Raw genomic sequence first — 15,379 nt, forward strand, 5'->3', positions numbered from 1 at the left:
TGAGGAGATTTGGTTTGTCACCAAAGACTCTTACGAGTTTCTATAGATGTACAGTGGAGAGCATTCTGACTGGTTGCATCAAAGCCTGGTATGGAGGCTCCATTGCACAATCACAAGAGGCTGCAGGGGTTTGTAGACTCAGCCAGCTCTTTCACAGGCACAACTCTCCCCGTTGTCGAGGGCATCATCAGGAGACAGTGCCTCAAGAGGGTGACATTCGTCACTAAGGACACTCACAACCAGGACATGCCCTCTCTCGTTACTACCAACGGGGAAGTGGTACAGAGTCTGAAGACCCACACTCAACAATTTAGAAACAGCTTCTTCCCCTCTGCCATCATATTTCTGAATGGTCCATGAACACTACCTCGTTATTCCTTATGTTTGCACTATTTATTTATTTTTGTAATTGAGAGGTCAGTGATAATGAATAAATCTGATTCTGGATGGATATGTTTTCTCAGGTGAGTGACATTTATTGAAATAGAGGACAAAGGTGCTTGGAATTAAACCTTCTCCAAATGCAAGTAATGAATTGTATTAGTAAAAATAAGTCCAGGTACTTACATGATGTTGCCAAACTTGGACTTTGTAGGATAGATGTGTTAAAAGAGGTTACAATGTCATTTTAACCCAGCACTATTGGAGATTATGGACATTTATGTTTGGAACCCATAATTAGAGGTACATAATTGGATTTGTGCCACACATGTGCCAAGCAAAGAACATGTTCAACAAGGGGAGAGTCTGATCATGCACCCTTGACATTCAGTAGCATTATAGTCGCTGACTTCCCTATCATCAACATCTCAAGGGCCATCCTTGACCAAAAACTCAACAGGGCCAACCACACAGAAGCAGGTCTGACACTGGATATCCTGTAGCAAGTGACTCACTTTCTGATGTCCCAAAGCCTTTCCACCATCTACAAAGTGCAAGTCAAAAGAGCAATGGAGTACCCTCTCCTTACCTGGATGAGTGCAGTTTCAGCAACCCTCAAGGGGTTGGCACTCCATTTACTACCTTTAACATTTATTTCCTCCATTTCTGGCTCACTATGTGCAAAAATTACTGTAGATGCTCTCAGGCTCTCCATCAGCACCTCCAAATCCTGGAATGTCCACCACCAAGAGGGACAAGGGCAGGAGACATATGGGAATACTACCACTAACAGGTTTCCTTCCAAGTAATACAGCAAAGTGACTTGATAATATAGTGCTGTTCCTTCATCATTGTTGTCTATATCCTGTGTGCCTTCTGCAGTGGTTCAAAGACTCATGGCCACCTTCTTGAGGGCAATTAGTGATGGGCAATAAATGCTGGCCTTGGCAGTGACATCCGCATCCTGCAAAATGAATAGAAAAGCAAAAATGTTATGACACAGAGGGAGCCCATTCAGTCCATTGGGTCTCTTCTAGCTCTTGTAGACCAAACTTTGCAGTCCTATTAGCCAAAATACTGGAAGGAACTCACCTGAATTAGCACCATAGGATATCTTACAATGATCCAAGTAAGCAGATGTGTTTCTTGATATGACATCTCACACATCCAACAATACCACACCCCCTTGGAGCTAAAACACAAAAAGAAAATGCTGGAAATACTCAGAAAGTTGGGCATCATCTGGGGAGAGGGAAACAGTATTAACGTTTCTGTTTGGTGACCTTTCCTCAGAGCACTACTCTGGAGTACCAGCCTGGATTTTAGGCTTGTCAGGGAGCGAGCCTTCCGACTCAGAGGTACAAGTGCTATCACTAAACCACACCTGGAAAAGAAAAATTGGAGGAGAAAATGACTTTGACAGAAGAAACAAGGCTCTTCATTTCCTGTTACAGACTAATAATGTACCTTCTGAGAGTACGTTTGGGATCGGAACAGCAATTAATTGCCCAAGTGTGGGATCAGAAGTAGATCTTTCTTGGTCATTATGGCCAGATTCAAATTCTTGTTTTAAGTGTAACAAGCTGCAGCAGAGTTGTAAATTGCACTTGAGGGAATTGGATGATGTGAAACAGTTTTAAGCCTTGTCAGTTTAAACCTGAGGCACTCTCACCATTTTGATCCTATTGTTCTGGTCTTCCTCTGCACTTTTGTCTGTTCAGTCATATCCCAATTAACCACTCATTCTTCACCTTTTCACCAAGGTACTATTTTGTTACAGAGGGATCACAGCTGAACCCAATCCTTTTCATGTGCTTGTAATTATCAGCATAGGAGGTGTCCAGAAATGAAAAGTAGGCTAATCTTTTTGTCCATCCCTTTTGCCTACTCTCCGTTCATTATTTTTCCATGGGTTGTTGAGATCAATGGAGAAACCTTTGTTGAAATGAGGCTAATGTGACACAGATTAAATTTTTGTATCTGTGCAGACCATGTGCAATTATACCATATTGCATTTTGTTTGAAAGAAAATATAATTACAAGTTGTTATTCTAAATAGGTCAGCGAGACCATTTTAGAAAGATTTATCTCTGGTTATCTGCTAGTAAAATTCCATTCATTGTTGTAAACCATTCAACATATTTCACTCTTCACTCTTCTTCCATCTGCTACAGCTTGTTATGGTCTACATTTAAACCAATAAATTCTGCTTAAATTAGGAGTTTGAGGAGATTTGGTATGTCGCCAAAGACCCTTACAAATTTCCATAGATGTACAGTAGAGAGCATTCCGACTGGTTGCATCACAGCCTGGTATGGAGCCTCCAATACACAGGATCGCAAGAGGCTGCTGAGGGTTGTAGACTCAGCCAGCTTCATCACAGGCACAACACTCCCCACCATCGAGGACATCTTCAAGAGGTGGTACCTCAAGAAGGCTGCATCCATCATTAGGGACCCTCATCACCCAGGACATAACTGTTTCTCATTACTACTGTCAGGGAGGAGGTACAGGAGCCTGAAGACCCACAGTTAACGGTTCAGAAGCAGCTTCTTCCCCTCTGCCATCGGATTTCTGAATGGTCCATGAACACTATGTCATTATTCCATTGCACTATTTATTTAATTTTGTTACTTATAGTAATTTTAATATCCTTGCACTGTACTGCTGCTGCAAAACAATAAATTTCACTTCATGTAAGTCAGTGATATAAATCTGATTCTGAATCTGGCCATAATTATCAAGGAAGATAAAACACTGATCCCACTCTCCTGCAACTACTTGCTGTTCTGATCTCAAATAAAGTGTCAGCATCATTAGACAGCAACATGAATGGCAGAGCCTTGCTTCTTTTCAAATTCTGGTCTACATCCTGGAACCTACCCAACAACTTTGTTTGAGACTCTTCACCAAACAGTCTGCAGTGGCTTGAGAAGGCAGCTCACCACCACCACCTTCTTAATAGTTGGGAATGGGCAATAAATGCAGGCCATGCAAGTGCTGCCCATATTCTGTGAATGACTAATAAAGAAATACTTTATTATTACTAGCTTGCATTTTCTTTTTTGTTGGAACAACTATCTGACAGTCTCATTTCAGATTCGACTGGCAGTATATATTGAGAGATATAAAAATGTTTCCTAAACCCAGAAGAGATAAACTTTTATGTCTACTATTCTATTAGCATGTCTCTGCTTTGAAACAGCCAAGTCGAGCCAGACTTCAGCAGATATGAAAATTACAACCTTTTCCTTGGTTTCAGAACACCACTGATGATTGGATATGTGAGGATGCTGGTTTCTGCTTGATCCAAAGAAATAATCCACTGTCCTTGTATAAAAAGATCTTGAATTTACATTGCAACCTTCGCCACCTCACTGAAGAACATCACAGGGAATTGGACATTGTGGATGAATCATTACTGTTGTAATCAGAGAAATAAAACTTCGGGAAGGGGGGTGGTGCACATGCTCCTGTTTACATCAATGGTGCTGAGTTGAGAGGGTTGAGAACTTCAAATCCCTAAGAGTAAGCATCACCAATTGCCTGTCCTGGTCCAACCATATAGACGCCATGGCCAAGAAAGCACACCAGCACCCTTAGTTCCTCAGGAGGCTAAAGAAATTTGGCATGACCCCATTGACTCTCGCTAATTTGTATAGATGCACTGTAGAAAGCATCCTATCTGGAGGCATCATGCATGGCTTGGTATGGCAACTGCTCTGCTCTAGACCACAAGAAACTGCAGAGTGTCATGGACACAGCTCAGCACATCATGAAAACCAGCCTTCCCTCCATGGACTCTTGTCTGCACTTCTTGCTGTCTCAGTAAAGCAGCCAGCATAATCTAAGACCCCACCCACCCCAGACATTCTCCCTTCTTTCCCCTGCCCCCATCAGCACGTACCACCAGGCTCAAAGACAGCTTCTATCCTGCCGTTATGACTATTGAACGGACCCCTTGTACAATAAGATAGACTCTTGATCTCACAATCTACCTCGTTATGGCCTTGCACCTTATTGCCTGCCTGCACTACATTTTCTCTGTAACTGTAACACTATATTCTGCATTCTGTTATTGCTTTTTCCTTGTACTATCCTGATATACTGATGTGATGAAATGATCTGAAGGGTCTCGACCTGAAATGTTGACTGTTTATTTTCCTCCATGGATGCTGCCTGACCTGCTGAGTCTGTTGCTGATGAAATGATATGTATGGATGGCATGCAAAACAAAGTTTTTCACTGTATCTCGGTACATGTGACAACAATAAACCAATTTACCAATATATATGTGCACAGCAAAGTGGCATAGACTACAGATTCATAACTGGTTAAATATTGGCCAGAGTGTTGGGTAGAGCTGCCTTACTCCCTTTTTGTTAGTGGAATAGGATCTTTTACCCGTAAGAAGGCAATTTAACATTTTGTCTGTGACACCTCCAACTGTGCAGCACTCTTTCAGTAATGGCTCTTGTCTATCAGACTACCTTATTTCTTTGGCACTCTGGAGTGGGAACTGATGCCATGTCCTCTGACAGGATATGAAAACGCTAACCACTAAACCATGGCTTAGTTGACAAGGTCCCACAAAACCATCCTTCAACTTGATTGACGGACTTTTCGTTTGGAGAGCATCCTTTGACTGAAAATCTGTTTTTAATAGGCGTGATGGTGGAGCAATCAAAAGCAGATTTTTTTTCCTCTTGGAACCTGTCTGATATGTATATTTTCCATTCCTGTTCCTTCTTAAGTATGGTTCAATCAGATTACTGGCTATCAGAGGTGCTTCTCTGTTACTGCTGCTTAGCCTGACAAAATTGTGGATAACAATCTTACTGTGATGTGGCTAATTGATTAGGAAGTTAGCAGCTATTTTACCTTGGCAATGCAGTTGATGACATTTATCTCTCCCAAAGAAGGCCAATTAAATCTGCAATCACATTTTCCAATTTTAACTCAGAGGATAAGATAGTTATGATGAGATTTGTTTGCCTTTGGACTTCTGTTTCTGTACATCTGTTCAGTAAAGCATTCAGTATCTGACCCATCCAATCCAGAATGAGGCCCCCTCATCTTGGTTCAAAAAGCCTATGTTACTTTGCTTCCCAGAATAATAAACCCAGTCTGTTATTTTGTTAATAAAAGAAGCAATTTGCTTTCTATGTCTTGATCATAAATCTCAACGGTTGGATTTATCAAAATAACTTGGTTTGTCCTTTAACCCATGAGATTCCCTGTTGTAAATATTTGTCTTGCTTATTGGAAGGATTCTGGTAGAACACCTGCTCCCTGTCATTGGTGTGTAAAACTGAATGGCATGGACTTGTTCTGAAATTGGGAAATCGCTTCCCTAAGAAGGACGTGAGACTCGGGGGTAAATTAGATTTTATATATATATTTATTGGGTGAAGAATATGATTCAAAGCATATAAAGGAGTCAAGACACCAGTCAGCCATGATCTCAGTGAATGGTACAAGAACCTTGAGACTGTAAGGAGTTATTTCATTGGACGTAAAGTGCTTCAGAATTTCCTGAATTTGTGGGATCAATGTAAATTTGCTTTCGATTGCCCTTGAAGTGATTGTTAATCAAATTTGTAATAGTTAGCATCATTTATTTTGCTACTTGATTCATGACTCATTCATTATACCTCCAGGCTTTAACATTCCTCACACACCTGCTCTCAATTGGATCAGAGCATCATTGGTAGAAGTGTATAAATGCAAAATTAAGGACAAGCCACAGGGCAGTCATGGCCATGCAGTCTGGGCTACAGTCCATATAGTAAGCAACTATAAGGGGGGATAGTTTGCTTTGCATGTCAAAATTGCACTGTGCTTGTCCTCAGTTTTGCACTTATGGAAGAGATGTGCAGATTGACTAGCAATGTTCTCATGCAGTGCATAGCACATTTGTTAGTGTCTTTGGAGAGCATTAAAGCGAAGAAGTGCAGTGTTTGATTAGCAAACTGCTACAACTGCATTACTTCAGCAGAAGATCAGCCAAACAACACAATTTTTCATGACTTGAATAACTAGACATTGACGTTCTTGAATATATTGTGTAATGTAGGAAGAAGATGTGATTGTTTATCTGGTTAAGCTTTAAGATTGGTGACTTATAGTGGATGCAAATTGTTAGCATTATGCTTTCCTTGGAGTCTAGGCTTTTTCAAGAGAGCGAAAAACAAATCACCATTAAATTGACCATTTTTATCTGCAGGTGTTATCCCAAATGACATCAAAATTCTCACTCCCTTTCCCTGATTTATTTTACTTCAAGACTATGGACAGAACTTCACATTAGTAGCTGTCCTTCATTCCTGCATCTGGACATTTGATTCCCTTTGATGCTTCCTCTGATCTGAAGTCCATAAATGTATTCCATTGAGCATTCAGTGATGGAAGCTACAGCAAAATTTGTTTATGCAGTATGGAAATAGAAGTCTATTCCAGAGTATTTCTTAGAATGGTAGTCAGACAGAAATGGGTGCTGACAAATTAAAAGGATATGAGTGATGGCAAAGGGTCCATCACTGAGATGGATTTTAAGGAGAGTATTAAGAGAAGGAATTTCATAGAGTGGGGTCCAGACAGCATGAAGGTGCTCTCTTCAATGATGAACAGGAGTGCCGAAAAGACTAAAAATTGATTGTCGAGATGGGAATGAGTCATAGCATTAAGGCATGAGGTGCAACAAACCTGCTAAAAGCTTTCAAATTGAGGAAAGATATTTTGAAATGGGATTTTTAGTTTACTGGGGTGATGGGTGAATTGGATAAACACAAGAAATCAAACAGGATTCAACAAGCTGCAAGAGAAAAGAGTTCTGATATGGAGATCGAAACACTTCTAAGGTTTAGAGAAAGGGAGAGTGGGTATGGAGTGGTAGTTTTCAGGAACAGAGAGATCTAGGGTGGTTCTTTATCCCTTATTTGGAAATTGTGCCCCTTGATCCTTGACTCCTTAGCCAGAGGAAAAATGCCCTCTGCACCTAGCTTGTCAAGCTCTGTTGGAATTTTATATATTTCGATGAGATCTCTTCTCATTCTTCTAAACTCTTGAGAATATAATCCCAATCTACTCAATCATACCTCATACAACAAACTGTCATCCCTAGAATCAGACCAATGAATATTTGCTGTTCTTCTTTGAAAAGTACATTCTTTCTTAGATAATGAAAACTGTACACAGTTCTCCAGATGTGGTCTCACCAAGGCTTCATACAACTACAGTTAGACATTCTCACTCCTGCCTTCAAATTCTTTCTTAACAAAGACTGGTGTACCATTTGCCCTCTTAATTGCTTGGGATACCTACGTGTTGGCCTCCAGTGACTTGAGTACAAACACACCCAGCTTGTTTAGAAAATCAACATAATCTCAACATTTAACAAATACTGCCTTTCTGTTATGTTCAGAAAAGTGGATAATCTCACATTTTCCCACATGTATTCCACCTGCCATGTTCTGGCCCACTCACTCAGCTTGTCCCCATGTCCTTGAAACCCCTTTCCATCCTCCTCATTACTCACAGTCCCACCTAGCCTAATATTAGCAGCAATCTTGGCAATATGACATTTGAACCCCTCAGCGGATTGTCAGAATAGATTCTGAAAAGCTAGGGCCCAAGCACCAATTGCCACCATACCCTCCTGGTTGTAGCCTGCCAACCTGAGAAGAATACATTTATTCCCACTCTTTGCTTTATGTCTAATAGCCAGTTCTTCAGCTGTGTCACCACATAACTCCCAATTCCACCTCCTCTAACCGTGTTGATCAACCTCCTGTATGGGACCTTATCAAATGTCTTCTGAAAACCCAAATGCACCAGATCTCCTGGTTTCCCTCTTTATCTATTCAATTAGTGACATCCTTGAAGAACTCCAGCAGTTTTCCTTTTATGAATCCATGTTGACTTTGCGCAATCCCATTATTCTTTTTAATGTGTTCAGTTATTACATCCTTTTTTATAGATACCAGCATTTTCATGGCTACTGACATTAGGTTAATGGGTTGGTACTTCCCTGCGTACTCGCCCTCTCTTTTCTGAAATTCTGAAACATTTGCTACTGTCCAGCTCACAGGAAGAATATCAGAATCTGTAGAATTTTGGAATATGTGAACCATTGCATCCATTTTCTCTACAGTCACCTCCTTAAAAATTCTGTGGTGTAAATCATCGAGTCCTTGGGATCGATCAACTTTCAAGTTCACCGAGTTTTTTTAGTGCTATTTTTGATTAATACTTGGTTCCTTCAGTTCCTCATTCTTGTTAGACCCTTGATTCCCTCATATGTCCCGCAGGTTTTGTGTATCTTCCATGAAGACGGACGCAAAGTAATTATTCAATTTCTCTGACATTTCCTAATTTGCCATTACAAATTCTTCTGCAACAATATAAAGACAGAAAATGCTGGAAATATTCAGCAGATCAGGCCGCATCTGTGGGAAGAGAAACAGAGTTAACATTTCAGGTCAAAGACCCTTTATCAGAACTATTTGTTGAATAACTCTTATCAGTGTTTTCTGCTCGTTGCTATTTGTTAAGCTTGATCCAAATTGATTGTAGTTTGACATCATGATCCATCAAACCAAGGTCATTTCCCACCACTTCACTAATCTTCTCCCTTTATGGTACCCCTCTTTTCCTTTTTGCCTGTCTTTCCTAAATATCCAATAGTTAATTCCCAGCTTTGGTCACCCTGCAGCTGCATTAGTACCATGGCACTCAGATCATACCCATTAACTTCTATTTGTACCACTAACCCGTTTACCTTGTTGCAAATGTTGCAAGCATTCTATTACAGCACCTCTAAAGTGGTCATTTTAACACTTTTCAATGCTTTAACTCTCTTTGTTTTTGCTGTCTCTTTATATCATTTACTACTTTGCTGATTTCTCATTTCTGTTTAGCCTGGAAATGGTTCCAATGTATCAGAAATATAAACACTTTTCTCCTGCACTATCTCTCCCATATATTCATCTGTACTATCCTCCTAACTCTGTTCTTATTAGCATGTGGTACCAGGAGTAATCCTACTTCTTAACCTCTTTCCTTGCTCCCTAAACTCTGCCTGCAGTACCTCATCCATTTTTCTATCCATGCCATTGATACCAACATGGATCTCAACTTCCAGCTTTTCACCTTCCTCTGTCAAGGTATATCCTTGACCCTGGCACCAGGAAGGCAACAATCCATCGCACCTATAGTCACAGAAACATTTGTATGTTCACCTAACTATTGAATACCCTATCTTTATTGCTCTCTCACTCTTCTACCTCCCCTTCTGTGCAGTTAAGCCACTCTCAGGGCCACAATGTAGTGCTCTGAAGAACCATCGCCTCTTGCAGTGTCCAGAAAGGTAAATCTGTTTGAGAGTGACATTGATTCCGAGGCCACCCACACTACCTGCCGGCTCCTTCTAATCTATCTAAAGGTCACCCATACCCTCTCTGCCACTCACACTAAAGCTGCAGTGTGATCACCTAACTAAACATGTTATCCATAAAGTTCTCAGCCTCTTGGATGCATCACAGTGGCTCCAGACACCACTTCATCTCCAAAATGCAGGACCCAGCCCCTCATTGTCCAGTGGTGGCAGGATCCTTAACTTCTTTCCCTACAGACCCTTTACTGAGGCTGCACTGAGCTTCAGTGTGTCCCCTAGTATGTACTCCTGCACCTTGGGATGCCCTAGTTGTCAGCATTCTCTTGTGGACATACCCTTACACTGGAAGATCACCTCCTTATCCGGCCTATTAGCTGTGCTTAAGCTGCTCAAGCTGGAGACACTTCCTGCACATGTGGTTGTTTGGAAGCATCCGTGACATCCCACATGGTTCAGCATGTGCAGCCCAGTGGTTGTGCCTTTGCATCACTCTTGCTTGTAATTTATAAACTATGAAAGGTTTACCACCCACCCAATCTGACTTGCACTGATGTTGCACTGGTAGTGGTAATAGTTTTGAAGAAGAATATGATTTACCTAAGGATGCAAAACCATTTTCTGTGACCACTAGCATGGCTGGAATGGGGAATACAAAGTGAATTTGGATGATGAGCATTTCAGTGGGAGTGAATGGATCAGGAAGTGGGTGTCATTGCCAATTTGAGGACAGAACAGAAGGTGGAAGAAGAACTAGAGTGAGTTGAGGTACTCCACGAGGACGGAAGTTTGTGGAGAGGAGGAGTATAATTAGGTTACTGTTGGACTTGGAAGGAAGATGAGTGCTTTGCGCTTGTTGGAAGGGAACAGAGAACGGAGATGGATTCAAGGCAATCATTGCTGATGGATAGAATTCATGGTATATCTTTGATCTCCATCATCTTGAAGAAGTAGGCATCTAGGTCTGTTGTTTTGTAGATTACTTAAATCAGTTCTCTGCCAGATGCACTCTACTCCTTGGTTCATGGGAGTGAGCGTGAGGATCATGAGGGTTAATGATCAGGATAACAGGAAGAAAATCTCCATGTAATTTAATATGATTCAGTCAGATTCAGCAATTGTTGACCAAACAACTGTATGCAAGAACTATGTTGACCAATTTATTTTTGGGAGTGGGTTGGGGTGTGTGACGAAGCCACTGAAGCCAATTTCAATGACCCCTGACCCATCATTCTGCACTGGATCATGATGGATAAACTTAGTTTGCTATCTTTATGGCTCAGAACTAAACCAGATGATACATTTATTTATCAAATCCAGGAAGGGATCCCTTGAGTTAAATGAAATTTTATACCATTCTTGCATGTTGGGAGTTAAGATTTACACCTTAGTTGTGTAATATTGCAGTTCATTTTGATTTATCTGTGCATGATAAAGCCAAATTAGCTAACGCACTGCGATTAAGCAAAAGGAAACGTAACTGCTTTGAATATTTAAAGAATAAAAGTGAAGAGTGATTTTTTTTAGGGGAAAAGTGACATTCATTAGTCTTAATTAGATGGGTTATTGTTGTGCTTTTCAAGATTCCCTGCTGATCTAAATCTGTTCTCCACAGGCACGCCACTTCTAGTACGGCGAAGCAGTGACCCAGCTCTTGTACCACCTGCTCAGTTCCAGCAAGGTGCATCTCAACCTGATGATCCCACTAACAGGAACCTGCTTGTGAAGCCAATCATAACAGTAAGCCATGGCTTGAAGAGCAAGCGTGGATGTTGGGGGAATGGGGGAGGTGTGTGTGAGTGTGAAGATTCATATATTGATGTTAAGCACCTAAGGATTCAGTTAACCTTTAGCACTTGGGAGTTAATAGACACCATGGAGAACGTTAATGAGACTGATGATTGCAACCTTCTTGGGCACAGCAGGATCATTTTTTCATAGAAATGTAACTCAGTTCAAAGTTACCTTGTTTGCTTATAGAAGAGCTTGAACTGAAGAAAGTTCAAAGTTTTACACTTCTTTCTTTGCTACCACAAACTGATATTCAAATATTCTGTGCTAATGTAAGAGTATTCTAAAAGCTGAAAAGAATTTTGAGTTCTTGTCTATTTATTATGGACCTCAAAATAAAAGCAATTCTTTTAAACTTATTTACACTACAAATATAATGGCTTTAAACTAATTGTGGCTTTATCAGATTTAATGGTGGTTGGCTTTGTGCGCTACTCTCTCACACTTATCTGTAGGACCATTGCAAGGTAATTTGGGATGAGACCCCAAGGTCTTCTCTTAACTTCACAGAACCTGCTTTCTCTGAATGACCTTTAGCAGATCAGAGGTAGGAGGTGATGATACGGATGGTCTGTCTGCAGTGATTTCAATAAAATTTGATTCAGTTCAGACTTTTCAAAACAAGGATGAGCCTGATGAGAAGTGTTGGCGGCAATTTTAATCCAACACACCCATCAGAAACATGACAAAATCAAGTTTTAGTCTCCATTGAACTCACCAGGGAGCAATCTTAGCCAGGGCTTGAGTCTGGTGTTCCACTCAGTCCTGTGGAACTCTTGTCTGGTGAGGTAGATTGGAATTGCCTCCATTAAATCTGTTATGTCCCTGTTGTATACTATGACACAAACAAACTGATACAGTAAAACTAGGTCAATGGATTTAACAAGCCAGTAGATTAAAACTGAGTTGATGCCATCTGATGAGCAGACTCATAGTAAAATTATTGCTGATAGGACAAAACTTCATTGCAAGTGACATCACTGAAAGGCAATGGATCCTTATATGGTCAGCATATCCAGAGTCTTTCTACCACAATCAAGATGCATCTGGGGTGTACAGTGGAATAATCCCCCCTTTCTATAGTTCTACACTTAGAGTCAACACAATCTACGACAAAGCTTGTTCTATCACTGCTGCTTCAATTAACTTACTTCTATTGTAAGGTTAGAAGTGGGGACACTTGATCATGATTGCATGGTTCAATTCCATTCAGAACTCCTCAGACACGATGTAGCCCTTTCTGCATGCAGCAAGACCTTGGTAGCATTCAGGCATTGACTGAAAAGTGACGAGTTAATAGCACCTCTTTCACCAAAAATGTACCAAAAGTGTACCAAAAATGACAGCTACTTGTCAAGCCCATTCTGAACTTCTCCCAAGCCTGCAGCCTCTACCACCAAGACAGGGAAGGGCAACAGGAGCATGGGAACAATTCTACCTGAGGTCTCCCTCTGCCACACGCAATCCTGACTGGGAAATAAATAACATTTTTTATTACAAATGTGTTGAAAGTCTTAGGATCTTGACACAGAAACTATCAGGGAATTTTGCTGTATGTATCAGTCAGTGTTGTATGTGAGTTGAACGTGATGGCAATTTCAATGTGTCCTCTACCCATGTCTTTGTGGTGGTGGTGGACTTCACATGTCTGGGAGGTGTCATCAAAGAAACCTCACATACTGCCAAGGTACATTTCATAAATGGTACGTAACTCAGCCAAGGTGTGTCCTGGAGGAGGATGTGTTTGTTAAAATTTTCATTGTTCCCTCCATATTTTTGTGATCTCCTTTTATCCCACAAAACACATTACATCTTAGTTCTTCCCCAATACTGCCTCCTTGGGTAATTCCTGGTTTTAATGACCTCTGATAATGGTGCTCTGTCGATATGTCATCATTTCCTGGTCAGGGGCAATTGGTCTTCCAAACAAAAGTTTACAAGTCTCCCACAGATGTGCATCCATGTTATTAAATTGGTTGGTATCCTTTTCCCAGCTATTCAATGATGTCCTTCTTGCTGGGATGTTAGGAGGTACAAGCAGTAATTCCAGCCTTGCTAATTTATCTCCACTTGCCTCCCCCTCATAGATGATAATTAAGCCTTGCCCGATAGCTTGGCTTGCATCTCAAGTTGAACAGCAAACATAATCAAAGAAGTGTCCTCCCACTCCAGGGAATAGCTTAAATTGCCAATTTTTCAGGAAATTAGTTTGCAAATATTGTTGTAATTGGCAGTGAATTTAAGGTAATATTTGCATCTCATGTTCAATTAATCACAAACCACAAGCTCTTTTTTCCTTGAAATCTATGATACTGTTTAAGTTCTTACTTTATTTATTCTTCTTCTTGTGTCAATATATGTGAAAATTCTCTCACTGTGGTCACATTGAAAATTGTATGTTTAAAATGAATTTTCAAAATTTTGCTATCTATATTCAAAGAGATAACCCAATTATCCTGATGATGTCATTGCACACTCAGTGACGGGAATAACTGGGAAAATGTTTCCATTTGTCATACTTAGGACACTTTTTTGTGCAAGCAAACTCTTCCATATACCATCTTCCATAACTATGTGATTCTTGTACTAAATCTGCTCACAGCAGGAAAAAAAATGAGTCTCATACCTTTTCTCAAAGGTACGAGACTTAAGCCAACTTAAGCTAACTGATTGACCGAAATGCAAACCAGCAAGTGTTCCATTGAAACCGAACCACTTGAAAGGGTTGCAATTTTCACCAATCATATCAATGCATTTGATTTTTTTTTCCCCAAACTGTTGTTCTGATTTCCGACCAAACTGAATATCGACAGCCATAAAAATAATGCAGGAAAACACCAAGAAGAAAAAACATTGTGTTTGCTCATAAGCTGACCAATTCAATGCACAAAGTGCCTCTTAGAAATCTCCTTCAGAGATTTGATTTATTTCGGGAATTTGGATGAATTCTTCATTCCCCTGGATCCATTGTAGCACATCTGAAAAGTACCAGTACCATGTTAAGCTTACGCAGCACTGGGCAGGGAAGATAGGCTGGTTATGGCATTGATCTGTAAATGACCAGTCATTCTTCTCATTTCAGCTGTTTGCCTCCCTCTGTTCCACTGCACAAATAACAGGAGCCATGCTATATCATGTAGGGATGCAGGTGGACACTGGACAGGAGATCCTGTCAAAATTTGAGAGTTCACAAATAAAACTGTTCCATAGAGAATGGAAGATGCTTCCTATAAAATTAATCAAACTGGATGGATGCCAACATGGTGAATCTTCATTGTTTTCTAACATCCTTTGCCGACTTCCTTTTCTGTTTTTATCTTTTTTTTAATTAACCTGCTGAACCTCTCTTCGATGTTGGATCCCATTTGCATGAATTTTTAAAATGACTTCTGCATGACATTTTAAAGTGCTTGTGACAGTTTATCTGGCACAGGATCGAACAAAGCGTTGGCAACAGATTGAACATGCTATCATGGGGAAAGATTAGCTGCCACTGTTGTTATAACATCTTTGTAGAGGAGATTGTCAGTATATAAAGGATTCCCAGACCTTTTTCGCACATTCCATTCTTTGTCTTGGATGATTTGAAGGAGCATCATCTTTGACAGCAGGAATGAGAATTGAAGACAATATTCATCACATCTCATAAGACGAGAAGGCTAGAATACATGTCTGGATGTGGAAGGTCCTTAAACCCAATTGAATTCTTTTCGCAGTCTCATTTAAATCTACTATTTCAGATGTCAGCCGTAACTGCATTTGTAGCACTTATGTTTCATAACTATGGGTTCAAGCCTTACTCCAGAGACTTGATCA

The 15,379-nt window shown here is 40.4% G+C and overlaps 1 protein-coding gene across 2 annotated transcripts in view; it reads left to right on the forward strand.

The window, feature by feature from the left end:
* LOC127577496 (partitioning defective 3 homolog B-like) overlaps positions 1-15,379 on the forward strand; it is a 787,668-nt gene that overhangs the window by 281,359 nt on the left and 490,930 nt on the right. For both annotated transcript variants that reach the window (XM_052028727.1, XM_052028736.1), the window contains exon 4: positions 11,388-11,512. In XM_052028727.1, coding sequence (XP_051884687.1) covers positions 11,388-11,512 — 125 coding nt within the window. The remainder of the gene's footprint in view (positions 1-11,387; positions 11,513-15,379) is intronic.

This window comes from Pristis pectinata, chromosome 1 (assembly GCF_009764475.1).
Source record: "Pristis pectinata isolate sPriPec2 chromosome 1, sPriPec2.1.pri, whole genome shotgun sequence".
Lineage (NCBI taxonomy): Eukaryota > Metazoa > Chordata > Chondrichthyes > Rhinopristiformes > Pristidae > Pristis > Pristis pectinata.